The sequence below is a fragment of the Phlebotomus argentipes genome, unplaced genomic scaffold (genome assembly GCF_947086385.1).
Source record: "Phlebotomus argentipes unplaced genomic scaffold, Phlebotomus argentipes genome assembly contig_6, whole genome shotgun sequence".
NCBI classification, from domain to species: domain Eukaryota; kingdom Metazoa; phylum Arthropoda; class Insecta; order Diptera; family Psychodidae; genus Phlebotomus; species Phlebotomus argentipes.
This window is the reverse complement of record NW_026776145.1, coordinates 4197311-4224002: the sequence shown is the minus strand read 5'-3', so window position 1 is coordinate 4224002 and position 26692 is coordinate 4197311. Positions and strand designations below refer to the sequence as shown.

The 26692-nt window shown below is 40.5% G+C and overlaps 2 protein-coding genes across 3 annotated transcripts; one reads left to right on the top strand and one right to left on the bottom strand.

Annotated features, from left to right (window-relative positions):
- Window positions 1-440: 440 nt before the first annotated feature.
- On the top strand, window positions 441-8291 carry LOC132265713 (uncharacterized). Of its 2 annotated transcripts, none has more exons than XM_059766490.1 (4): window positions 441-596; window positions 659-808; window positions 866-991; window positions 8058-8291. In XM_059766490.1, exons 1-4 carry the CDS (start codon window positions 536-538, stop codon window positions 8087-8089), a joined length of 369 nt encoding a protein of 122 aa, XP_059622473.1. In that variant the 5' UTR covers window positions 441-535; the 3' UTR covers window positions 8090-8291. The 2 variants fall into 2 exon arrangements, with proteins under 2 accessions (XP_059622473.1, XP_059622465.1); XM_059766482.1 differs by lacking the exon at window positions 8058-8291 and adding an exon at window positions 2359-2921 and having other exon boundaries at window positions 443-596.
- A 14533-nt stretch (window positions 8292-22824) lies between these two features.
- LOC132264724 (uncharacterized) lies at window positions 22825-25980 on the bottom strand. The gene is made up of 7 exons (XM_059765019.1): window positions 25495-25980; window positions 25295-25422; window positions 24498-24619; window positions 24252-24438; window positions 24027-24186; window positions 23729-23955; window positions 22825-23411 (listed from the first exon to the last, which is right to left on the bottom strand). Exons 1-7 carry the CDS (start codon window positions 25705-25707, stop codon window positions 23153-23155), a joined length of 1296 nt encoding a protein of 431 aa, XP_059621002.1. The 5' UTR covers window positions 25708-25980; the 3' UTR covers window positions 22825-23152.
- Window positions 25981-26692: the final 712 nt, after the last annotated feature.

The window sequence follows — 26692 nt, the reverse complement described above, 5'->3', positions numbered from 1 at the left end:
TGCATTCTTCCTTCGGTAAAGTGAGATTTGTGAGTCGGTTCCGGAATAAAGTTGAAAATAGTTTTTGTTATCAAGTCGTTCTTTTTGATTTTTGTTGTTCGCAACTTTTAATTGGTTTCCGCAGAGTAATATATCAAGAGAACAGACTTGAATACATGTGCGTGAATACTCATTTGGTTCTTCTATCTCTAAATGATTGGCTCATTTGTTTGTGATAATTTCGAATGTCTTTGGGGAAGATTAGTACCCAGTATTCGGTGAATAGATGCTCTCTGCGTCATAATACAAAACCTCTGTTTTGCCACTGCACTTCTACCAATGCTGGCATAATGGAAACTGTACAGAGAACAAATTAGATTTGTACGGCACAATAAAGCAGACACTTGGGCTGTTGGCATGTCTTTGATAAGATAAGGTGAAATTCTTGGTAGTGTGAAGTACGTTTCATTGATTATGGACAGTACTTGTGATATCTTCCATGTGGAAACAATAGAAACTTCCTCTCTCATCCAACTCATTCCGAGAATAGTTTGCAATGCATAAACTTGTGATATTGCCATTACTCTGCGTCGCACTATCGCTCCTCGTCGCCTCTCGTGCGTTCCGCCCCTTGTTTCATTATCAGGGCAGATTTTAAGTGATTGCTTCGCACTTGCAGAGGATGAGGCTGCCAATCAGAGGTTCTGCTTCCGCTTTACGTGGCTCGGGCCGCAGTACAACGCCGAGAGCACATATTTGAACGCCACGTGCGAGTATCTTCTCAACGGCGCCAGCGGAATTCCTTGCCAGCATCCGCTGGTGGTGACAAGTAAGCTTTGCAATTCCTGTCGCACCCTCTCGCTGACTCTCCCTTCCTCCTGGCCAGACACCAGCACCGAGCCCAACACGCAGTACATGTGGGATCACTATCAGAACGATCGGACGCACATCGCATGCAGATTGGCGCCGGGCGACGTGTGTGTGAAGTACACCTACTCCTTCAATCAGGCCGGTGAGTGCACACTGTAATCCTTGATATTGTGGCTCAAGCTCGCGCTCGTGCAAAGGACAAACCGCAGATTTTCAACACAAATGCACAACATAAATCGCATTATTGATTTTGCACGATGTGGTATTTCGAAAATGTGCATCATGTTTAGCAAAATAATTACCCATAATTGCACACATGGATTTTATTATCCATATCACATTGCGGTCCATTAAATTCAATGCGGGATTTTATTATTATTTTTACCCATTTCTCGTGGTGTTCTAATTCAAACACAATAACATAATATCGTGTGATTGGTTTCATTTCCAAGAACTGGGGCTTTGTTTGTTTTGCGGCACAACGCGGAAATTTTTCAATTTGATTGAATAATATTGAAATATTCGCTGAATTATAAAAACATTTGTATGTTTCATAATTAAGCGAAAGCATTGCCAAAGAACTCTATTAATTTTTGATGGGCTTAAATAATTGATTATTTAAATTTGCGCCTTGTTGTAATCATATGTGAAATATTTAATTTAAATTACAGAGCATGGAAATAGGAATTTATGACACAATGCTGTCTTTCTGTATATTTTATCGATTCTGATTATTTTCTTCTTTCTCATAATAACTGCCTGAAGTGGTTGCATCTTTTTTTTTTATAAAGCACTGATTTTAAACAAAATGTGTCTATATTCTTGTCTAAATATTGACTTTATGTTCAATTAGTCTCTGATTTGTAGCGCTATTGCTTTTCATTTTGCTATTCACACACTTTAAATAGGTTTAATTGTAGTTGATATTTAGAGTGAAGTGTGTTTTTGTTGCTGTAGCATAAATTGCGGTGCAAATAGCTTTTAATATGCCTTAAATGCGAAAAGATTTTATTAAAAAAAAGCCTATTTCATGCTCTGCCACTTGTTCTCAGTCTAATTTGAAATTAATTTGTAATTCTTCAGCTTAAACGCTTTTATATTTTTCTCCATATGTCCGCTTTATGAGTGTTTTTCTTGGAATCTGCCGTTTGTCTAGTGTCAATTTGGGTTGTTGTTAAATCTTGAGTGTTTTTTGCGGTATGGCCTTTAAAAAAACCTCACGATAAGGCAAAAATACGAGAGATGTGTAATTGTTCCTGGAAAAATTTTGTGTTCGTCCTCTGCAGAGCGAGTGCTTATCCATATTCTCTCCAATGCTGGCGCAATTTTCCGATCAATTTGAAGCATTAACGGCCAATTAAGCCAGCTTGAGCACAATGCGAAGCGCCGTGCGCCTCGGGCTGAGCCAGCGGCAAGACAGTAAAATGATAAGTCTCGCAGTAGTGACACATTTTAATATTATCTCCATCGCCGTCTCTCTATCTTTTCCGCCTTCCGCCCGCGCCGCAGTGCAGAACATTTCATACTTCTGCACGAAGGTGAACATTGAGAACGAAGGAGCTGCTACTTCCGGCTGTTACACGGAGTATCGCAACGGGAGGGAGATTGAAGTGTGTGTCTGCCGGAGCGTCGCTGGCGAGAAGCCGTGCAATGATGCGGCGAAAATGATGCCCCACCTCGTGGGACTTTTTGTCGCAGGATTTGTCATCGTCCTGCAACAGTGGGCGTCGCGATGATTTATGGACTCTGGCGGCCCTGTCGCCTCCTTGAGGCACATGCACGCGGCAAAACCAATATTTATTGCATGATAATCTACCATGGCGCCGAAGGTGGATGGGAATAAATCTTGATTTTATACCGCATTTCTGTGGTTTCTCACCCACTCCCGAACATTCTCCACGCGCTCGTGCTCGCCGCCAACTCGAGAGCAGAGCCTCATGTGGCGTTCTTGTGATAATTTGCACTAAGCCACTGGAATCATTCTTTAAATCCAAAGTTTTAAAGCAATGGGCGAAGGAGAAAGGTATTACATGGAAATAAAAATTTATACCGGCGGTAAATTTCAATTTATCACCTAAGAATCTTCTCATATTTACACACTCATGTACATACATTTCTCCTCTCTCTCACATTCGCTGGGCGAGCTAGGAAGAGAGACGAAGGGCCATGAATAACGACCCCAAATGTAGCAAACCGCACAATTTATGCATTTACACTAAAAGCCGTGGGTGAAAAAAAAGGTTATGGGAAAAATTGAAATTACTCACCCGAAGCGACAAATGCATTTTTCCAATAGTTTTTAATCCCCGGGATGAGAGACAATAAAATGTATGAATCAATTTCTATTCGGGAAGTGAGAACACACACCAGGTAAATCCCAATTTGCGTGCGCTCTGATACACTCGACAGTCAAACACCGCAGCGGACAAAGTTTGGAGTTTGAAGGGGCAAATATCTTGGAGTGTCACTCGAGGAGCCACTCGCCTATTGAAGAAATATCAAAGGAAGAAGCATGTAGCGCAAGAATTTATGACTCCACTTACTTTCTAGCATTTATTTATTTACCAGTTGCTTATTTATTCACCAGTGTTTGCATGTATAAATCATTTTCCGGCTAGAGAGGGAAATATTTTTTCCTAAATAAATTGCTAAGTTTATTTTCAATTTACTTGGCATATTGCGAAGGGCAAACAATCTCGAACACCGTCAAATAGCTGCGTTACATCACAGTGGCGGAGCGATAAAAATGAGATGATTTTGTATGGAAATATTTAATCTTTCCCTCGTCTTACCCTGGTTCGGGGGGCCAAAGGTGGGTTTTATGAACTCTCAAATTTACAAACATTTTTGGCTTGAAAATTGCCAATTGAATTTTCTTCCCGTTTTCACCACTTTTCCCACAATTCAAATAAAATTTCATTTCCCCGACGCGGCGGGCGGGGCGCGGCGAATGTGCATATGAAAGCGAAGAAATACACTCTCCACCTGCCGACGAAAGTTACTTTGCCTCCGCTGAAATGGCGCTGAACGAGGCGCACAACTTTCTTCCTGGAGCTAAGGAGTTTTGCCAAATCCATAAATTTCACTATAGGACAATGCTAATTTGCAAATTGTATTCAATAAATCTCTTTTGTGTGCTCCGCCAGAACTTCTCACAAACGAGCTCTTCCATGTAGTCCATGGACATTTGTCTGCCATCGGGATTATCATGTGTGCCCTGAAGAAATAATCTCCGAATGGTGAAAGCTGTTGACTTTATCGCACGGTTTGTACAATGGGTATAAAAAGAATTAATAATGTTAGCTTTTGATGTAGTCTGACTCGCTTTATGCAAGGAACGAATTAAATCCCGAGCTTAGATATTCAGGAAAACATCATAACACAGTTTTCAGAGCGAAAGTAGGTGAAAATAGAAATGTGAGAAAGCTAAAAAATAATTTTTTTTTAATATGAATTTCATATCAACTCAATGTTAGCAACTATAAATGTTCTACTATTGATTTTCCATTCAGATGAAATTGCACTCATTCTTCCAGATAAATCAAATAGATCAGATTCATTTCTGTTTAAAAAGAATTCGCATATTCATTTTTTGCTCTTCTCGATCAACATTAGTTTTTGATTTTTTAAAGAATGATTCAAGACTGTTTTCGGCAAAATTTCTTATCAATTGAAAAGTAAGATATCGCTTAGTTTTGGTGAAGGTTTGAAACAATAAGATCGCACCCTTAGCTTCTAAATATGCATCAATAAATAAGCCAATAACTTGCAAATTGGCACACGAAGTGACCCCGTTCGCCGCTAATAACTGAATTTACACTCTCCGCTGTTGACAAGGATACACACTCGCAGGATGGTGAGGGATTTTATTGCGGAGTTTCGCAAAAATACCACCCACGCTTGGGCATCAGTTTCCATATAGATTTTGTGCAATTGACTTTCCAGGGTGATGTTGTACGTCTCGTTCTTCTGGCACAAAAGTGAAGCTTCGCACTACAATGCATCCGACTGTATATTGCCGAAGCACATCCATATACGTAATATCCATTTTACATGGTGGCATTTATAGGGTTGAAGCTTAGAAAGCTGCAGGCGAACTTGGGATATTTGCATAATTGAAAGTCGTACACCTTCGCCAGCGAATAAAGTTCCATAAATTGAGCTTTCTGAAGAGAGCTTGCACGATACTTTGGCATCAATACCTAATAAAATATATATGTATAGCCTTCTAACGGAGCGGGATTTGCATTCTTTTTTCAGTGTTGGCGGAAACTTTGAAATATTAAGCAGTGCGCAAGTTTTTCTCTAACTGAGCCGCCATGGAAGTTCATGTGGGAGTTGAGCATAAAATTATCTTCATTTTTATTGTTGTAGAATTTTCGTTTGAAGTCATAACTTTTGCAATAGCACCCTCATAGTAATGGGAAAGTTCATGCCTAAAGCTCCGCACACACATAATGTTAAATGCCATAAACAGACCCCTTCATTCTCCAACGCAACTGATGGCAATATGAAAGTTTAATTGCATTTCCATGACAGGGTGGATTTAGGAGAGGAACATTTTCCTAATTCCGTGTGCATTCAACTGATGACACTTGTAAAATTGGGCTTTGCCCATTTCATAACATTAAATTATCATTTTAATATCGCATGGTGAAGGAAGAAGAGGGTGCGCTTTTGGCAGGGGTTGCGAGGCTAATAATTCTGTAATGCACAGGCGAGCTTATTATTTTTCTGTCCCCTTCGCTGACAGTTGTGAAGACCGAGTTGAAGATTGTGCGGCGAGGATCCCCGGAAAGTCGCATCGCTGATAATAATGTTAAAGCACGTCCAAGAGACTCCTAACAATTCTATTGAAGGCGTGTGAAGTGGTGGCAATTTGAGGGATAAATGGGGGTAATTTTCGCCGAAGCACAATTTTAAATTGTTACAACCCCACACCCGCAACCGCGGAAAGCTCTCACCACTGATGAGTTGTTGTGTTGAGCAATGAGTGATGAGTGGGTGGCTTCTGCGGCTCCCCATGGCGTGAGGTGTCTCTAAATTACTCTCACGGGGGGTGGCACTGCAAATAGTAATAATAATAATCGTAAAAATAAAAAATGACACGATGACATTTACTCTGGTTCAACACATCACGCTTAATTGTTATAATTTTCGGCCTTGCGTCTGGAGATGAGAAATCGTCTTGGCCATGCCGAAGTGCTGTCGCCTTTGGGGTCCGGCAAATGAGATGGGACAATTCATTTGGGCGCTCTGCTCACATCATCTACCGTGCCGTCAATTGATCGGATGCCTCGTGTGCGGGACCCTCGTCTTGGGTGCGAATTTACCTAACACTCTGTGAGAAAATGAGTGCAAATTGCGACTCCCCCATTAAGTCTGAAGACTCCCAGTAAATTACGTTATTTACTGATTGTTTGCAGACCTCAACCACGTCTATCTAGTCGCCTCACACCACACAATCCACCGCATCGACCCCTACGAATGTTTCAAATACCACATCCGCACGCAGGCACAAGAGGTCTGCCACCCTCGACAGCCCTTCAATATGTGACGCTCTGCATGCAATAATAAGCTCAAGTCCGTTTTACAGATTAGCATTCGCTCCACTGGAATCCGCACTCTGTTGTCTCAACTGCGATCTCGTGACGATGGATGAGGATTCACTCTGCACAGCACTGGTAGAATGTGTATGTTAATTAAAGCCATATATCTTTCTCGCATCTTTGACACTCTCGCCACGCTCAATCTGTGACCCACATAATAAAGGCTCCGTACTTTTGCAGCGCCTAACATTTCACAGCTACTCGAATTGGACGCAATTTGTGGTCCGTGATCAACAATTGATGCTCGCACTCCCACTTTTGGCGCCCCGACATCCGCTCTGAATGCGTAGGTGAATCCAATTCCTAGAAATGGCAACAGATATTGATTTGTGGTTTTCACGAAAGGTCAGAACTTCACCGCAAATACAAGGGTATTGTGACGTTGGATGCTGCCCGCAATATTGCCGATGGTTGATTGAACAAAGCTCAACGAAACCTTGTTTTGATAAAATGTGTGCTTTCAAACAGGAGCTGAGAATACCCAATACAAAGGCAAACATCAAAACCATGGCAGAAAATACACTAGATCATTTTACGATGACACGAAAAAGTGTTTTAGAAGCATTTCAAGATGAAAGAAAAATTTCAAATCAGTATAAAAGATTCTATTCATAAAATTTTAGTGTGATAAATCAGCTTTTTGATCTTGATTAAGGAACTTTTGACTCTTCCTTTCACCATGTAGTGGTTTTCATGGCAGAAGAAACAGTTAGAAAATATGGTTGTATACGCTTTTCTTAACAAAGTACGCTCCCTTTGGCGCGGAATGCATTATAATTCTTTGAAGAAATTCCAACACTCACATCATATCCATGTAATTCCTCAGCGAGACATGAAAAATGTTCTCCCTCTGTGTTCAGGTATAAAAAAGGAGCTGAAGATGATTTACCCAAGCTCGTGAATATTCCCTCATTTCGCTTGAAGCAAATTCTTTGAGTGGAGTTCACTCAACAATGAACTCTCGCCACATTTCTCGCTCTCATTTTCCCAGGGTTAAGTCACCTTATCACCAGTGATAAACTCGTAGATGTGCGATAATTATACATCTGTCTCTCAGGAATGTCCAGGGGTTTTGCGGGTGTGGGTGAATCTGTGGAGATGCGCGCGGGGAAATGCCAAATTTGGAAGTGCTCTCATAAGCACTTTTTCTGTGATATGGTGTATATATGAAATGGGTGGAGCCATATATGTACGCTTAGCAGGAGAATGTACTTAGCTTTCTCACCATTTTCAGCACCGTCTTGTACATCTGTGTGGCAGCATAAATTTTTCTCTCTCGCCAGAGTGTTACATGGGATCAGAAAGCCACCCCTTGGCATCTTATGTATCCCGGAGAACACCTCTTCACATGCTTATGTAGACGCTTTGTAGTGTGTCTGTGTGTGTGTGTGTGGAGAAATATCAATTTAGTTATTTGCCTTTGCCGCATTTAACAATACAAATAGCGGATATGGGAGAGAAATATGCACACTTGGGAGATGACATTTATGGGGCAAAGTGGACTTTATTCAAATGCAAAACTCTGTGAATTATTTTTCTCTATGATAAATGCACCATAACCGAATTTAAATTTATAATTTTGATTGCATTTCTGTTTAGACATTACACAAAATGCTCAACTCATGCATTGAGCGACGGCTTGAGCCTTTTAAGCGACACTGTGACGATGGTGATGCTCTCCTCTCGTCCTCCTGGGAATCCTCCAACTCTCCTGTGTACACACATTACCACACGGCGGGCAATGGTCAGAGGGATTCACGGTCCTGAATGGCTGAGCATCCTAACTAGACACATGCAAATGAGGCTGGCAAAATGAAATGCAATTTACAATTACAGGAAAACATGTGTTTCTCTGTCTCCCATATTGTTGAAAGCTTTCAGGTCCGTATCCTTCGTCAGCATGGCTGGGGGCGAAGTATTATATGACAAATAGTTTCCATATTGTGCACCGCACACATTTCCTTACATCGTGACTCACAGAATCCTCTCTTGGCTGCGGAAAAATCCACAGCATCCCCAAGAGAAGCAGTGGCACTGCATTCAGGCATGTACGTGCAATTTATTATGCACAAGATGCCAAGGAAATTTCTTTAATTGTGCAAATTCATTATGCTCAAATTCAGAGAATTCGGCTACACTTGTTCCTGCACAAACAATTTTTGGTTGGAAATGGAAATTATCAATGTTCTCTGCAGTTGTTGTTTCATGTTTTTAACCATATGAAAAAGCGTTTGCAGATGAAATCTATGTAATTAAATGTAGCTCTGCGGTGATTCTTTCTCCAACCAAATTAACAATAATGACACTGCACACAAATACAATCTCGAGGAAAGCAGCATTGTTTGCCATTGCAAGTGTTCGAATAAAAATTGAGCGAATTCGGAGAAATCTGTTGCAAAGTACGCTGTGGGAATTCGTAATGAATTCTCAGACAGCTTGGCGAGAGAAATCTCAGAAGTCCATTAAGATTTCTACTGAATTTATAATTTTAGTGCTTTAATTTCATTGCGAATCTGTGGTTGGATATTGATTGCGGAAAATCCATATCGTTTAGGAGGAAAGCAAGGCACCATTCTACGTTATTCACACACTAATTACGTCTTTCAATATGTAGAAATTATTACTTTGCAGAAAATGATGTCCGCAGAAGAATACAAATGAAACAATCTAGCTCTTTACTTATTCAAGTATCAATTAAGTTGATTCATAATGCATTTTCGTGTCCTTTTTTCCTTTTAAAGGTTCCGAAGGAGAGAATTTCAATTTAGTTGCTCAAAGATCTTTGATATGAATGGTCAAGTTGATTGTTTTGAGAATTTCCTCGCTTTGGAAGTTTTTTTTTTAACAAGTTGAGGGGATTTCTCCAGTTATCGTTCGTGAAATGTGATACAGTGCAGTGGAATTCAAAGTTTATCTCATTCGGATTAATCTTGTTCTTGGCCTATACTAATGTAGAAACCATGCTCATACCCAATATAAGCATTTGAGTTTTTTTCCTGTGTCTTTGATTTCTTCTTGAAATGTCAACATTTGAGCAAAATTTCGGCGTTCTTTTCCATAATGACGATTTGATTGGATCCGATCTCTTCATGTTGTTCCAAATTGCGAGATTGTAAGACGATTAGCTGAATTGAAAAAGCATTTCATAATAATATTTTTTTTTCTAGGACTCACGCACTCACTTGAGGCAATTGCCGTTCGCATATTTACTGTGTGATCGAGTTGGAATTGCTACACTTTCAATAATGACGCTGGAAGAGCTTTCAATTGAATCTCTGACAGCAGATGTACATCACTTCCGCCACTGTATCCTCGCCTTGATTGAAATTTTATATCCCTCTGATGTCGATCAATTGCATTTGACAGTGAGAGAAACACTTTGATTCAAATGGAATTGAGTCGGCATGAAAGGCGCGCCCAGTAATTCAGCGTCGCAATGAAATCGTATACCTGCTAATGGTGAATACTTCCTCGTCTTTCACGGAGTCCTTCTTTATGGCCTCGGAATGAGGGTGAAATTGTGACGAAAACTCTCAATTTAATTCTCGCACTTTGAAAAACAGAAAACAATATCAATCTGAGAGAGGGAAAAAGAAGCACGCAATATTCAATTCACAAGAGAAACTTATTGCTTGTCTGACTTCACGGTTTCCCTGCATGGATGGAAGACGGAGAAATCTGTGAGCGGCGGGGTAGGAAAGATCACAAAACACCCATAAATTTTATTCATTGTTTGTATCTTTCGCACTGAGTTACACACATATTCTGACGGGGGCGCCGTCGCTGGGGTGAGAGCGGGACGAGCGCATGTTCTCCTTTCGCTTTGAGACCCTGGAATAAGACAGTCTGACGCCATTCACAAAGACAATAAAACGGAATTACTAGCTTTCTGTTAAATCGCATTTCCATCCTTTCCACCCACGCTGCGCGGGGACAGGGTGGGGCCGAGACGGGGCTCTTGAGGTTTCTGCCCTTCCGTGGGCCATGCACACAGCTCGGCCGCACCATCGAATTCATTCCATCAATCGCAATTTAGCGAAAAGTGCCTGTGGGTGGAATGATATACAGAGAGACGACTTGGGCGAGCAACTAAATATACTGAATAAGGAAAAACGAATTTTCCACTTCCTTCTTCTCAGTTTCCCTCCCGATAGCGAGAGATGTTATATCCTCGTTGGCGGCGTGTATAGTGTGAAAAAAGAGGAGAAGCTTCGGAAAGTCAATAAGATTGTATCCATAAATAATTTATTAATACCCGCTGAAACCTCTATATTTAATTAAGAATCTCCCAAGTTGGTCGGAAGGAAAGTGAAAATGAAGAAAAAATTCCTCATTTCCGGTGATTTTCCCTGTGGATTCTATTTCTGGGATTTTTCGGATGTTACTGATACTTATCCGTTTATTTATTTATCACATCTCAGGCATTCGCACTTCCCGACCATATTTTATTTTTTCATGAATATGAAACATAATTAAGCCCTAATTTTACTTACGCTCCGCCAAGCCAAACAGTCGCGCCTCCAGGTTTTTGTTGTTCATCAAGATACCGAGAAGTCATTATGCAAGGCTGGGTGGATTGTTTTATAAAGCACTATGCTCTCTTCTTTGCGGACAATTATGAAACACAATATCCCTTTTTTCTGTACATAAGCAAACACAGGCACACAGCGTGTATACATAGCGAGACTGTTATGAAACATTTGCGGCGTGATGAACTATGCGGAAATTCTCAGTCGAAGAAGGAAGCTACTGACCGTCCAATCGGAAGGCAACCGCACATAATGGCTGTTAACGTATATTTTGCACCATAGAAAAAATAGCGGCCAGTATAGAATTTGCCAAGGCGAAAAATTCTGCACTCATCTGAGGCTTTCGCCGAACACTAGAGACAGAATGCCTAAGGTTTGGGGGTGTTTTGTGTTGTACGTATGTACACATCACCATGTATAATGAAAAACAGCTTATTTTATTTTTTCTCCTCTTGTTTTTTTACGATATACTAGAGCAAAGTGTTCTGCCCAAAATATGAACACACACACACGCTGACTCCCTCTTAAAAGCGGTCGCCTCTTGTTATTATGTGAGATGAGACAGAATTTAGTATAGGAAGAACAATTTATGTTTATGGCATTCAATTGACTTTCTCTATGATCACAGGATTTCCGCAAAATTGGGTCAAAAGGAGAGTTGCGGAGCTTGGCGTGGTATGTGTTTTATCATTCCTTTTTGGCTTATTTTTGCCAATAGAGCATGTGTAAGCAGTTTGTGGGAGAATATGCTTCCGGTGTTGTTGGCAAAAAAACACGTATACAATGTGGTTTTAAAAGCATTGTAGTTCATTAAGCATCACCTCGTTTGCAGCATCATAATTTACACCTCATGGTAAATTATTTTAAATGATTATTTGACAGCACTTCATGCGGAATAATTACAGTTTGCACTGCAAAATGTGCTTCGGAGATTTTTTTTCCATTTTACACTGTACCAATATTGATTATTTCCCAGGGACCCAGAGAGGACTCAAGATAGCCTATTGGTTGCTTTCTTTAAATATTTAGACAGCCAGCATGTGTGTGTGTCAGTGGAGGTCTTCACAATGCAAATAAACTGACGAAAAGAAGGGAGAGAAAACGAAAAGAAAGATGGGTATTCGGAAGGGTTGAGTGGCGCCTGTCAAGTCCAAATTTTCACAGACTTTATTTGTTCTGAAAAGAAGTGCTATTTCCATTTCACACTTGATGTTTATGTGTTTCTCGCTTTCGCTGTGAAATGGAATTTCTCGGCATGTGATAAAGGTATGGCTAACTTGAGCAAATATTTTCTAATGTGTATACATAATAAATATGTTCACAGTGTGCAAATCATACGCATATATTGGATTTGAGAGGCACATAGCCCTGAAATACATGCCTATTAAGACTGATACGTATGTAGATTGGGAATGATTCAGGGTTGATTGGAATGTGCACGGTATCTCGCTCTTATATCCTGTCACCAAGTGTGAAAAGCCACTGACTACTGCACAGCATGAAGACGTTCTTTGACAATTATCAGCTGATTGGATGAAGATAATTGCACGCTTCAACGTGTCTACAGTTCAATTATATTAACAGCATATTCAGCCATCGCACCACAGTGTCACAGTTCACAACTCTCTGCGTCCATCGCCGTATTAGTGAGGACTTTTAGCCTCCATGGGAAAAAAATATTTATCTACGTTCAGACTCAAACAGGTCTTAAGTAAACTTACTCACTTTTTAATACTCAGGAGTCCATGATAGGAAAGCTGGCAATTGATTCCAACGTTCTAGACTGCTCACGTTGACAATTTGGTTGAGAGCTTCGCGTCTTGGTGCTCGGTAGTCTCTGGCTAAGGTGAACGGGTGGCTCATGGGAAGCATCGTATGAATTGAGGAAGACCGCATTAATGCCAAGAGATGCCTAGGCGTGAAAAAAGTTGAGCAACGGGATGGAATGCTTGAGCTCGAACGTGAGAATCGCTTAAAAATCCCTCAAGACACTCAAGTGCAATATTGGCACATTCCAATTTCAAACACGTCTCGATTTCTCCCATTCACTGTCACACGCAACCACGAGCGAACGCCTGAGGCACAGAAGGGGCTTACTGTTGATCACTCCTCGAGGTCTCCACCCCTTGTGCGGAGCCAGCCACCGAAATAAGCACAGCTCAGATCGATTTGGACTAGAATGGCTTCGATTATGTGCCTCTTCATTCTTCACAGTTTACTGTCCTTATCCCAACACTGTACGGCTTGTCGTTGCCCCACACCCCATCAATTGCCACATCCCCGGCAGCCACATCACTCGAGACGAGGGCGAGAGGAGCTTTTTGGTATATAAAGTGGTGTTGATTAGAGGGATAAGACAACTTCAGCCATTGAGAGGATGCACAGACTCTGCCGGAGAGGATTGGAAAGATGAAGCTGGAAAAAGTGGCAGAAGAAGAGCGTGTGTATAAATGGAGAAGGGAGGATGACAAGCATGGTGCTGAGGACATCAAATCAAATAAAATACAAATTTAATCAAGTTTTGTGATAATTTTTTCCCGACTATCCGGAAGATACCATCAAATTGGAGCGATCGACTGTGACGCATACAAAGTGGATGAGACTTTTTCTTCCTCTCGTTTGCTGTAAGCTAAAGGGATTCCTTTCTCTCATGGTCCAACACCATAAATGCGGTGTGAGATGGAAATCCTTTTTGTTCCGCCCATGTAGATTGTATGGCGGTGTATATGATGTTTGAATAAGGATATGCAGTGCGAGCAAGCGTAATACGCCCGACACAGAAAAACGGCTGGGAGAGAGTCTTTAATTAAAGGGCGGATTTAGTGAATGATTTTTCAATGCAAAGAGACTTCTCACCCATGGGGTTACACACGCCAAAGGGTGAGACAAAGCTCCGAGATTGCTCAGCCTTAATGGGAGCCGAGATTCTCTCGTCGAGTGACTGCTTTATGGTTTTACGAGAGGCGCTCAGCGCCCCATGTGGCCTCTTTCGCCTCATCGCACTGTGTATCTTCTGGGTCTGAGAATCTTCAGCAACAAACAGCCAAAGGCTTCAGACTAATATGAAAAGAATTTTCATGTGCACAGCAAATATTATCATCCCTTAGGGAAAATGCACGCAAACTTGGAGTGTTCATATAAAATTAATTCTTACACAACCTAAGCATGAGTTTAGACTAATATTAAATTTATCTATCATAAAATATAGGGAGAGCTCAAATTTTGCGGTATGTATTCAATACTTTTTCATTATAAGTTTGCTCGTGTCTCAGTTTATTTATACATGCTTATGTATAAATATTAAATTTAATTCATTATTATGAAGCTATAAAATGGGAAAATATTTCAATAAACACAGAATACACACAATAAAATATAAATTTTCACACAAATCTAAATTTGTTATTTATAAAACTAGTCATATTATTTCATTATTAGAGCGAACCATTCTACAATATATGGCAAAAATAAATCATAATGTCTAAATAATTTGCTTAATGGATTTTTCATTGCACTTTGCTTGCCGGTTATTCGAATTCGGTCCGAAAAACCGATTTTCACTGCAATTGAAGCAATTGGAAGATAATTTCACATTCTGAAGGTCTTCTAAACAAGCAGTGATTATTAGATTAAGATAAGTAATGGCAATAAACACTTTTTAAACATCCCTAATTCAATTTCTTCTGACTATGCGACTGTTTTGCAAATCCAGCGAGCTTAACTTGATTAAAACGCTGTTCAAAATATTAACTAGCGTGGAACAGATTTAGTTTTGCATCGAATGGAAAAGCTGTGAATGGCGCAGGAAGGATGAGAGCCAGAAGGGATGTAATGAGAGGACTGGATGGCGCAATAGTTTAAGGATTGGGTGTGAGAGGATAATATTGCAGAAAGATTTATCGTATAGCTTACGTCAAAATTAATTATTCCCTTCCATGGTTTGCGTGTTTGGTGGCAGAATAAGAGATTACCTTAGCAACAATGTACGATGGCATAGAATGTGCTGTGCAAAACTCTGCAAAATTTTACGGAGAAGAAAATTCGCCAATAACTGTCAATATGGTGAATCTTCGCACTGATGTTTTAATTATTTCCCCATTATCTCTCGTCAATACAATATTGTCTGTGTGAAAATGCCATAAATCATGCAGATCTGCTTGGATGGAGATGCTTAATGTATTGTTAGCGCAGAGAAGAAGTGCTGTCAATAACAATAATCCGTGATATTGGTGCCAAAAGGCATGGCATTTTAACTGTTCAATAACGCAAAACAATATATCAATTCACTTCCCCCCAAAAACCCAATCCCACCGCAAAAGGGTGGAGTGGATAATTTATGAACATTATTGGATAATTGCCAAATGAATTCCTTTCAATATAACTTTTGCCTTTATGCAGGGAAAATAATAAAAACATTTTATCCACTTAAGATTTATTTTTGTGAAAGTCATTATTTCAATTTCGTATCGGAAATGGGAGAATGGCAGAAATGTTCGCGTTTTTTTGCTCTTTATATTATTAGACATTCAGGAAAAAGTGATTTACATGCAAAAGCTCAGAGTTGTTGATTTAGGTCTAGTGAGGGGAAAATATTGACAAGGCTGTGTAATGTTTTCGTGCAAACTCGGAATAGCTATTAAATTTCCAGAAATTGTTTCATTTACATTTTTATTTCCATCCATGCACAATCTAAAGTGTAACCGTCTCGGCGGCCAATATTTTTAAATCACTCAAGAATTTCCTCGCGACGCAAAAGATACACGAGTGCGATATTTTTGAACTGGGCGAAAGATAAACACAGGATTTATATAATGACCCCATTATGGTGCTGAATAACCATTTCAACTCCGGCTACAAACACACTCCCAATATATGGCTTCGGAGAGACCAAAAGGAAGTCTTGAAAGCATTGTTGCCTCTTTTTGTTCTTTCTGCACACTCTCGAGAAAGAACTATGTGCAATTTTATCTCGCAAACATATCAGCTGCAAATGCACGTAGCCCAGAGCTTTCTCCGCCACTACACATTCCCATCGCCGCCGTACAAGTGCATTTCAGTTGTGAAGTCCTTAAGCACTAACACGGGATGTCGAATCAAAATGCAGTCTCACATGTCTTTTGTCGGGTTGCCTTTTTCTTTGCGCAGAAGAAGCTAGAGAATCTGGGAAAAAATAAGTTCGAATCCACTAGAATATCGTGGATTGGTTGCCAGTTGAAGCGGTTTTTTTATTCTCTTACTAGAGATTCAATGATGATGAACTGCGCCAACATTTTCCGTGATTAGTAGCAAAAGCCCTTACAATAAACGGTCCAGACCAAGTGGTGAAACACACTTGATAGCAATTCCCATGTTCATTTGCATTAAACTACATGATTTCAATCAATGCATTGATTTCCCATTCACCTCCTATGCATATTCAGTGAGAGAGTAATTTAATTGGAGCTCAAAATTGAAAGAACTTCCATCGTCATGTGTCACGAGCAGATGGGAGGAATTGTAGATATTTTACCTCATCATTTTTGTATAGAGGAAGTCTTTTGATGGCGCTTATATAAGAATTTAAAATTGCAATCAAGATTACTCATTAAAATTTTAATCCAAACTAAAGCAATTAGAAGAGCACATAAGCGACCTTAATAGAGTGCGCTAAGTGGTAAATAATTGAGAAGTGTGTGTTTTCTATTCAGATGCCTCATAAATAAGGTCTATCTCCGCTTTGCGACTTTTCAGCAGGATACTTGAACTGTTTATTAGAACAAACGGATTTTAAAAACGGACACAATTTACGACTTTACCTACCATAGAATAGCATTATACGCTATGTACATAACTTTGCGCAGACTTGCAGGGTGTCTTTTAATCTCGTGAGTTGGTTAAATAAAGTGGAAGGGTTTATTTTATTGCATGTGTAAATAGTACACAAGACGCTATAGCGTCGCCATCATCCAAATAAGAGGACGAAAGTGATGAGAAGTAATTTGATAAAAAATTCTCAACATAAATCTTACTTTCGCACTGCTCTTTTTCCAACGTCACACATTTTAAGTTCATCGATTTTTCGGTCTCCCTATTTTCGTTGTCATTCCCTAAAGATGAAGAAGAACATGAGGAGCAGCAAGTGTGAGTCACTTTATTACTACAGTTTGCTGCTTCTTGCCCGTGTGAAAAACGACTTGGTGACTTTTCCCATCATCATCATTATCATGGAGAAGATAATCTTCGTTCTCTTCTTGTCGTTTAGTTTTTTTTTCTCTTATCTCCCTTTTTGAAGTCTAGCTTTTCACTTTAGACGCTGAACTGTGCAGCTGCTTTATAGCATGGAAACTTGATGAGTGAGAAAATAAGACACTTTTTCACGAGGGGTGAGCGCAATTCTTTGATACACAATACGATTTTCATACGGGAATTCACATCTTATTTCCATGTGTACACACTTGACATGAAACGCACTCTACTATTTATTACACAGTAAGAGAATTCCATGAATTTCATTTTTCATTTCCAACTCACAGAACATCTCGTGTGATTTGGGAATTCAATTTCAGATTCCATAGTGTATTAATAGATTTATACTGAATTCCGATTTTCTTTATCAATTGCCATTAGAAGGAGAAACTAGACCAAATAAATGATCTTAGAAGAAAGTAAAATGCTGCATTACGTGAATGAATTTTTAAGAAGACTTTGAGAAATGCCATAAAAGCGATAAAACCACGAAAATGTGCACATATCACTGCAGAAAATTGACGTTATGCATCTTCTGATCGTTTTGTCATTTCCGCTGTGAATTGTAGATTGCGGAAACATCAGTTGCCTCACTTTGTTAGGAATTTTGCATCTCTGGGGAAACAGAAGTTCATTCATGTGAACATCATTCTAATATCTGCAGAGATTAGTTACCACATAATACGCAGAAATGTGGGTTGTTTGCGTTTCAAACATTTGCCAAAGTCACCTTCCCTCTGCCCTTTTCACACTGCGAACGAGATGGCGAATTGAGGTAGTTCATAACCCCCTTTGAAAAGACATAAAGACAAAGTTTGTGCGTTAAATCTGAGGAGGAATTTTAGCAAATTGTTTCTAACATATTTTCCATTTGATGGGGATTATTGAATAAAGAAATGCCAAATAGAATCAGTGAGGAACGTGGAAAATGAATTATGTACAATGAGTTATTTGGAGCGGAAATTTGAAGTGAAAATTCTATCCGCTGTATTTATTGAGATTTTCCTATTTTGCTCAGCTGTCATCAAATTAGATTTAAATTTGTATGGAAATGTAATTTAATGGAATGCGCCAGAAATCCATATATACCCATGGCATATCAACTTATTGTATATGGCAAAGGGAGAAACGAGTGTACACATAGGAGCTTCCTTCCACATAAAATATGTATCTCCAATTCTCATTTTCTCCACCCTCTTCGTTGCTCGTGCGCCGCCATTCCATCCAGAAACTAATTCTCGTATTCACGAGGAGATATTTATCATTAATTCGCAGTGATATTAAGAGGATGCTCTCCTATCTATTGACAAATTCCCTTCAAGTGTATACAAGCATAAATATGCTCCAGTATGACAATTTATTTTTAGTCCCCGGCATGTAAATGTGCCCCTGTGCAAACAGGATGAGAATCATCTCAAATTGATCCTTCCATGTCTGCCGGATTCTCTCGCAATCCCCGAGAATTCTGTCCGTCTCTCTATGAATTCATATCTCGGATTAATATTCCATTTGAGGATATTTTCATAATGATCCAGAACTCCTCGCATCGGGCGAAGGTTATATGCAAATCATTTTCAAATACGCCTCAATTCAATAGTTATAGATAGAAACTAGAGACGAGGAAGCATAAATTGCACTGCGAGCACATTTTATTGAAGAATAACATTAAGTTTGCGAAGTGATTCACTCCTCTTTTAACCAGTGCTCAAGTGAACCGAGATGGGGAGCTTCTCTCACACCTGTGGATTGCGCCAGAAAGGAGGATGTAATTTATTTTGTGGATAGACGACCTACGGATTTATTTAATATGTGTATTGTTCACAACAGTCGATTGGGTGGCAAATGATGCGAGACCACCCAAAACGACTTCACCAGTGCTGAGAGGACAAGAATTGACTTGAATACGCAAGAGGGAGATTTGGTGTAAAGCTAAACCCCACTCAATTATGAGGCCTTTGCACTTTCTCCGCCCACACGCGAGGAATGTTGAAAAAAACAAGCGCTCAGTGCGAACGACTGCAATATTTCACGCAGAGTGGATTAAAAGTCATGACGAAGATGGTGAAATATAATGAATTTTCGATTGAGAAAGTGAGACACATAATATTGAAATATTTCATATGGTGCGATGAGGACAAACCAAACAAGTGGGAGCGCGCATGTTGCGAAAGGAAGTAAACAAAGTGATAAAGGAAGTATAAAGATTTCATGGTTCACATTCCACTTATAAACTTTTATTGCGTACTTCCACCAAACCTCATATGAAAACCCTCCTCCGGAGCTGAATAACAATTGTTAAATTCAGGCGAGTCGAATTCCCGATGTAAAATCATGTCTTATGACATTTTGCAATGCCAAATTATATTATTCAATATACCCGTGGAATTTCAGTCATTAATGCTCTCGCTTGCGGCACACGCTTTAACTCCACGTTTGCACACTCAGTCCGATTAATTGGTAAACTGTTCCACACGGATTTGAGCTGTTGATTATGCAAATTAAATCTGTTAATTAGAATATTTGATTTTTAGTGTAATTTATTGCAAAAATAAAGTAGTCTGAGAGTCGAGAACTGCACTGAACTTTTCTGGAATGACTTTGAAGTTCAGTTGTGACCCAGTTTCACCCGAAGATGTTAAACAAATCCGCGATTCCAATAAATGTGAGTGTTTCTGTCTATCGCAAAGGTGCAATTCCAATAAGTCGTTCTAACAATATTGAAGTTGCAGCAAAAGTACTTCGGAACATCTTTGCGATAGTTTTATGGACAACAAATTTAAAAAAACGTGTATTCTTAGGAAGACTCGAGGAGTGAAAGTTGTCTGGGTATGAGTTGTGGTTTTAGAAAACTTACAAGACACAAAGCATTATTTTGAACGATTCAAGTGGTGAAATTGATTCAAGCAGAAGCATAAATTTTCAGCAAGTCTTCGGATTGAGTGTGCAGCTCGTCAGGAGTGCTTTGTCGTTTATTTTTGGAGCCTGATGGATTCCCCTCGAGCTGATGTTCCTCCCCAGAACACTCCATCCGCCTATTTTGTGTTCTTTATTCTTTCTCGCCGAAAAGCCATACAGTACAAAATTGTCGCAAAGATATTAATTACTCCAGGCATTGTATTTCTGTGGTGACGACAGCCCCAGCCATTTACTTGTTCACCCTGCGCGTGAATATAATAGTAGTAATTTTTGACGGGGGCTGAACATGGTGTTGGTGGATTTAACATCGCAGCGAGATGACGGTGAAATGTGGGAAAAAATATTTATGGCGCTGAGCAAATGCGAACATTAGAAATGGGCAAAAAAAGCTATTTTTGTCAACAGAAAAACAACAAACGATATAATAGGGACTACATACATATACACAATAAAACCTTCTACTTAATAATGCCTGTGTCCCATATTTTGCGTTGAGTGTTCAAATGGGGCGGCTTTTGGATGGGGCGGGCAATAGACCACCGCCAACCAAAGCCGGATTGTGTGGTTCAAACTGATTTTATGATAAACTCCTGTTGACTGAATAAATTAAGTACAGCGCGTACCGACGCAATAATTTACTGGCATAGTGACGACGCCACTGCCGAGTTAATGCCATGTTTGTCTAATTTCCTCGCCTTTATTCATCCATGTTCATGTGTGTAGGCTTCGGTATCGCAAAAGTGTAAATAGTAAATCACAAACATACATATTTACGTATAAATTTCCTCCCCATTCGCCCGCCCTGAGGCCCGTTCAGCGAACTTGCGGCACTTGCAATCCGCCCTGGCGATGGTGTCTTCAGCCAAGTCTGCAGTGACTCTGGTGTTCCTGAGACTGCCTCAACTAGGTCAGCCTGGGCAATTTATGCTACGTACATGCTGAGGAATCCATTTGCTCGTCATGGCGGGCAAAATTAGGAATGAAATTGGCGGAGAACGCGAAAAAAGCCAGTCCAATTATGCAATTGAATTGATATTACCCCGCACACGCCCTTGTGTGTATCTCTGCTGCAGGCGCATTGCATTACGACTGTTGGGGGCTTTTTTCCAGACACGGCCAACCTCGGCGAATGTAGACAACAGCGAAATTGAAATTGAAGGCAACCATGTGGAATATTAACATGAAATCAATACAATTTGGTAGCGAGAGGAAAAAGTCTGCACAGCGTTACTTCTTGCCATTCGCCTGTGATACCTTTCTTTGTGGTGCATGCAATTGAGAGGAATTTTTCAAACTTAATTCCAACCATTTTCAGCGAGCAACATTTTTGCATTTGTGCAGACAGTGAGCTTTCTCAGAGATTTGCTGAAATGAAGATTTCTACCAATTTGCAGAAGCCCCTGTACAAGCAACAGCGCTGATGCACCTGAGGAAATTCACCCTCTTTGCTCCATTGAGCGGTTAATATTGCATAGCGTTCAGTTGGGGATGCGAAAGAGAAAGAGAAATAACCATATATCAAGTCTGCTGATAAGTCGTGACGTGTTTCACTCATTGTCTGAATAGCCGCAGAAAGTGATTGACGTGTAAGAAATGTAGCATCCTTAGAGTGCGATCCCGTAGAATGTGCATAAACAATTTCAATAATAAACTTAACGGCCTCTAAAGCGGCCTCTAAAGCGAGAAGATCGCAAAGATAAGACACGTGACAAGACTCAAGGTGACAAAGAACTGCTCTGTGCTTTCAAATTGCGTAATTTATTATCAAAAATTCATTGATTGTTCGCTTCAAGATCACATTTGTGGAAGCCAAAAAAATAATTTTCTTTTCAAAATCATCAGATTTTCACTCTATTCATCACATAAATGTGAGAATTTTAATTAATTTTCATGCAATTGACTGAATCTCGAGTTTCCTAGAACAAGTGCCTTGTGGAATTTTCCTGGAAAATACTATAAACTTCTGCGCTGACCTAGTGAATATTTCCAGAGACTTCCTCTAGAGATCTATGGGTGGGAATATTGTACAATTCTCGCACAATATGAAAATCAATTTTCCTTTATTGCTAGGCGAACAAATATTCATGGAATGTTTATTGTGAATCGAAGAGGCGAAAGGAATTTTTCTTCTACCATTTCGCCCATTGTATTAACCCAGTCGCCGGGCAGCAGCGGCGGAGGTGCGGGCATTAAGGAATTATGATGAAACACCTGTCTGCATATAAGGTGGTGCGAACGGCACATGAAAGAGTAATCGAATTCATGTGCACCGTCATTGAATATCTCTGACCACGACATGAGTGGTGATGGTTATTAATCAAACTCATCTTCCAGCCCGGTGAGACGTGCTCTGTCAGGGTGTCGCTCCTTCATCCCCCACAAGAGACGAGAAGCGGGCGTGGTGGGGAAAAGGGTGGAAATTTAGAGTGTAGATTAGACTTATCTCAGTTGACTTTTTATCGTTTCTACGTTTTTCAGGCTGGGGTGTGCGCTCTCCACCCACATATACACACACTTGTAATCCAAATAATAGCTCGGAAGAGGAAAAGGCTGTACCTTACAAAATTGCAAAGTGACAGAGATGTGGCAAGATATGCCTCTGGTGGAGAGCGGGGCGTGTTAGTGAAGGAAGATCACAGCCTCTGAGACCGAAAAGTATTAAAGTGTATGTGGAAAAACATGAAACATCTCTAGAACGTTGTCACGTGCCACGTGCAAATTTATTTCACTGTCTTCAAGGAAATTATTTGAATGAGCTGAATTGGAACGTGTTCCCTTGGTGCCATTTCGCCATTACACCAGATGGATGTGGGGGACACGATTAAAATGAATAATTCACCTCATACTTCACAATCAACATCGTCCATTTTGCTTCCATAAAGGGTTTAATATACAAACACAGGCATTCGCAAGGCGAATGCCTGTGAATTCCTCCGGCAGAAGCATCTAATTCATTTTCTCTTATTAAATTAAGTGGTCAGCCGCTCTTCCTCTCCTCCATCCGCCAGTAAAAGGGCACGCAATTCACTCGAATGTGACTCCGGTGCGCTGCTGAAGAGTGTACATATCCTCGATGAGGCCCCGAAGCTCCCGGTTGACAATCTCGCCACCGAGTGCCAGCATTTCCGCCATGAATCCCTCGAACTCCTCATTGTCCGGACTGAACTTCAGCATGTTGGCCACGGGATCGTCGAGGGGACAGTGCAGAATTGGAATGAAAGACGCCGCGACGCTGTAGCCAAATGGGAGGTACTTTGCATACTCCTCGAGGAAGCTGCTATGGCTGCAAGAAGGGAAGCAAAGCGTTTGAAAAATAACTCCCAACATCCCATGAGATTGCATCCCATAAAAAATGGTATTGACGGTGGCTGTTGCCACCAGGCATGGATATAATCTCGCATGTGAAGAGACAAAGCTCGGAGAGACATAATTTTTTCTTATAAAAAGCTCTCACCCAAGACCCTGCATATTTAAATGGGCAGGATGGGGGAGTGGAAGAGTAAAAGTTGGAGCTAAAGTGACGCCAAACATTTATCACTTTGGTGTGTGTGAGCGAGCGCGCTTTTTTTCCATTGCAGAAATTTTCTTAATGCGACAAACCTGTAATGGCTTGGTAATTCATCTTCATTTTTGTTCCATTTTTCACAGAGTGCTTTCACTAATTCAGTGTGATAAGACCGGAAGATGTCATCAAAGTGGGGCTTTCGCACATCCACTCCCGTGGAATTGGCCATGAATGTGGCCAAATCAACCATCGGTGATGAATATCTCAGTGTTTGGAAGTCAAACATCATGGCGTCGAGGCAGATAGTGCCATCAGCTCGTGTCTGCGATTGGGGGAGAAAACAATGATTTCCTGTTTATCTATGCCTAATAGCTAAATAATGGCCGCCCTCACCGTGCGCCTGAAGGCGATGTTATTGCTCAAGAAGTCCCCGTGGCAGAGCACCGCCAGCGGCTCTTGGGATCCATTCAGCCTGTGCTGCACCTTCATCGGGTTCGCCAAGTACGCCTCCAAGTCCATCAGAAAGTGCTCAGGAATGCCATTGCGTGCCTCCCTACAAATGTTAATTCCATTCATTATCGCAAAGCGATTGCCAACAACCAAAATAATTGGCACTACCCAGACTCCCTAATGGAATTAGTCCCTCTCCTTATTGATTTTGTCATCATTATGTCCCAAGCATCGCTGCCGCTGCTGTCTGCGTGGAAGCTTGTTAACTTGAGTTGTTTTCGAATCTCACTGAATAATTCAGGATTTGTCTCCTTGATGCCGTACGAGTAGCCATGAAATTTCCCAAGTAGTTTAACTATTTTGTGGTGAAAACAATGCAATAAATACATTTCAGGAATCTTTTCGCCATCTCACCCGATGCCAAAATATTTTCCAGCGATAAGTTTGTCACTGGTTTCGCCACACTCCAGCCATCAGATGTGAAATCACTGAGCACTATTATCTCCTCCTGCGGCGTCTGGCTGCTGTAGTAATACCTGCAAAGGTAATGGTAATTGTTATGATGTGGAAAATAGAATAGAATTAAATAAATTATCATATATAATGGCAAAACAAAAAAGTTTTTATCGCATTCAGTCGAAAGAAAAGCTTCTCGAACACGTGCTTCTCGCGTCCATTCTTTTATGTTTCATATAATGTAAGACTTTGTCGAAATTCATGAGAAATATGTATAAAGTTTTACATCTATTATTTAGTTATAGCTATGAAATAATTTTTCTTCCATCAAAATGATAATAATTGTATAATTAAATCTATGCTAAGTAGATAAAACTCAACGCATAAGTTTTCCTTGTCATGGTTTTAATTTGTTAGCAATACATTCAGGCAAAGCCACTGAAATGTTATGAGAGCATGGTTTCAAATTCTCTCCAGTCTAACTACATTTGATCCATATGGGCAAAACCAGGAGCGGAACAATTATATTTTGCAGCTGACCTCAAAAAGCTCAGCTTTCCCATAGGTTTACGTTAAACAATGCGGCTGCTTCTCAATGCGCGTTTCAAACATGCGGGAAACGGAAAAAACGGCAAACTTTGTATCTAACCCATAATTCTCCCGGTACACATCACACTCTATAAGCCGTGATGTGTTGATCCGGCTTAGCGTACACCAAACAAGCATTATAATTTCGCATGCAATATACGCCGTACCTGGGGTAAAAAATGTCAAGATCCTTGAGCAGTGGGAGAACGACAGTGTACGTGATGAATTCATTCTCGAATAAGTCCGCATAATTTCCGCCCTGGTAGAATTCCAGCGGGATTTTTGGCGGTGTGAGCTGTCGATGATGATGGACTTAGTTTAGGGCTAATCAGATGGATGCATAAAATACTTTCGCTTCCTTACTTACCTTTATGACGAGATCCGCTCGCTCAGTTCGGCCCGATTTGGCACTAAACAGCTCAACTTTGGCACGATAGCACAGTGTTCTCATGTAAGTGCCATCCTCACCAAGTTTACTGGCCTCGCATGACTTTATTGCAGCATCACTATAAGATGAGAGCTTGCCATCAGTCAGAAGTTTTGGCAGCAATTCGCACTTGATGAACTCTGCGGAATCCATTTCACACTTTATCAAAATAGACACGATCTGAGAAGTAGTCGGACGATCTTGCGAAATTCTGCTCGTGCACTGGACGTTGAGTCAATGATTACTTGCCACCGGACACGCTATAATCGAAATACAAACTCACAGCGTTGTGTGGCACGAGGGGCGCACAATTACGAAGCGCTTTGCTCGTCTTCGTGGGTGTGAAAAGGCCCGCATATGGCATGAGATGTATAAAAATCAAATCACATGAATGGCCCAACAATCCACCCACACCGCCACACGATTGTGTCCAGATAATGGCTCTGTTAGGTGCCTCCACACCTCCAGCCAACCATATATTTACATCTTGTCGTGACGTCTCATTGATAAGTCGGGCAAAAAAGCACAATTCACACTGACACTGCAAATTTGTCGGATCACCCGTTTGGGCCACAATGAGGTGTTTCCACCTGTTTAATCAACCAAAGCGTTCCTGCAAAAAAGAGCTTCGTGTGAAATTTTCAAGGCTGCCACGGACTGTTCATAATTCTGATTTACTCACTCATTCACATTCTCCGTTCTTTGTGCGGCTGAAGGCAGAGCTTTGCCGAGCGCTTTCAAAGGCACCACGTATCATTTTGCACAGCCACCAGATGCGTGGGGATTTCAATTGAGGAGCTTTGCGCTTGCAAGCTCCACTTTGAAGTGATTCTGTGTGGAAATATACTCATTTCGAGATTTCTAATTAATATTGCATGGCTTGCTCGGGTCAGGGAGGTTGAGAAGATAAGGAAAAGCACAAGAAACACAAGAAATCATATCGGGAGTGTGAGAGAACGGGACAGAATATTAGTCTTCATTAATTTTCATGACAACATTAAATTCTCAATTTAGAAAAATGGCAAATTACAATGTCTTTAAATTATATAACGTTGCCTGAAACATTATTCTTGACCAAAGTGAGACATCAATTATGTCGGGTGCATATTTAATCTGCCAGAAAAAGACTTCCTCAGAG

Bases quoted from the DNA above. Each gene is read 5' to 3' on its own strand.
- LOC132265713 (XM_059766482.1), top strand. From the start codon at position 536: ATGCATAAACTTGTGATATTGCCATTACTCTGCGTCGCACTATCGCTC. The intron at 597-658 runs GTGCGTTCCGCC...TCGCACTTGCAG, and splicing joins ATCGCTCCTCGTCGCCTCTC to AGGATGAGGCTGCCAATCAG. The intron at 809-865 runs GTAAGCTTTGCA...CCTCCTGGCCAG, and splicing joins GCATCCGCTGGTGGTGACAA to ACACCAGCACCGAGCCCAAC.
- LOC132264724 (XM_059765019.1), bottom strand. From the start codon at position 25,707: ATGGATTCCGCAGAGTTCATCAAGTGCGAATTGCTGCCAAAACTTCTG. The intron at 24,439-24,497 runs GTGAGATGGCGA...ACCACAAAATAG, and splicing joins GGAAAATATTTTGGCATCGG to TTAAACTACTTGGGAAATTT. The intron at 24,187-24,251 runs GTAGTGCCAATT...TAACATTTGTAG, and splicing joins AATTCCATTAGGGAGTCTGG to GGAGGCACGCAATGGCATTC.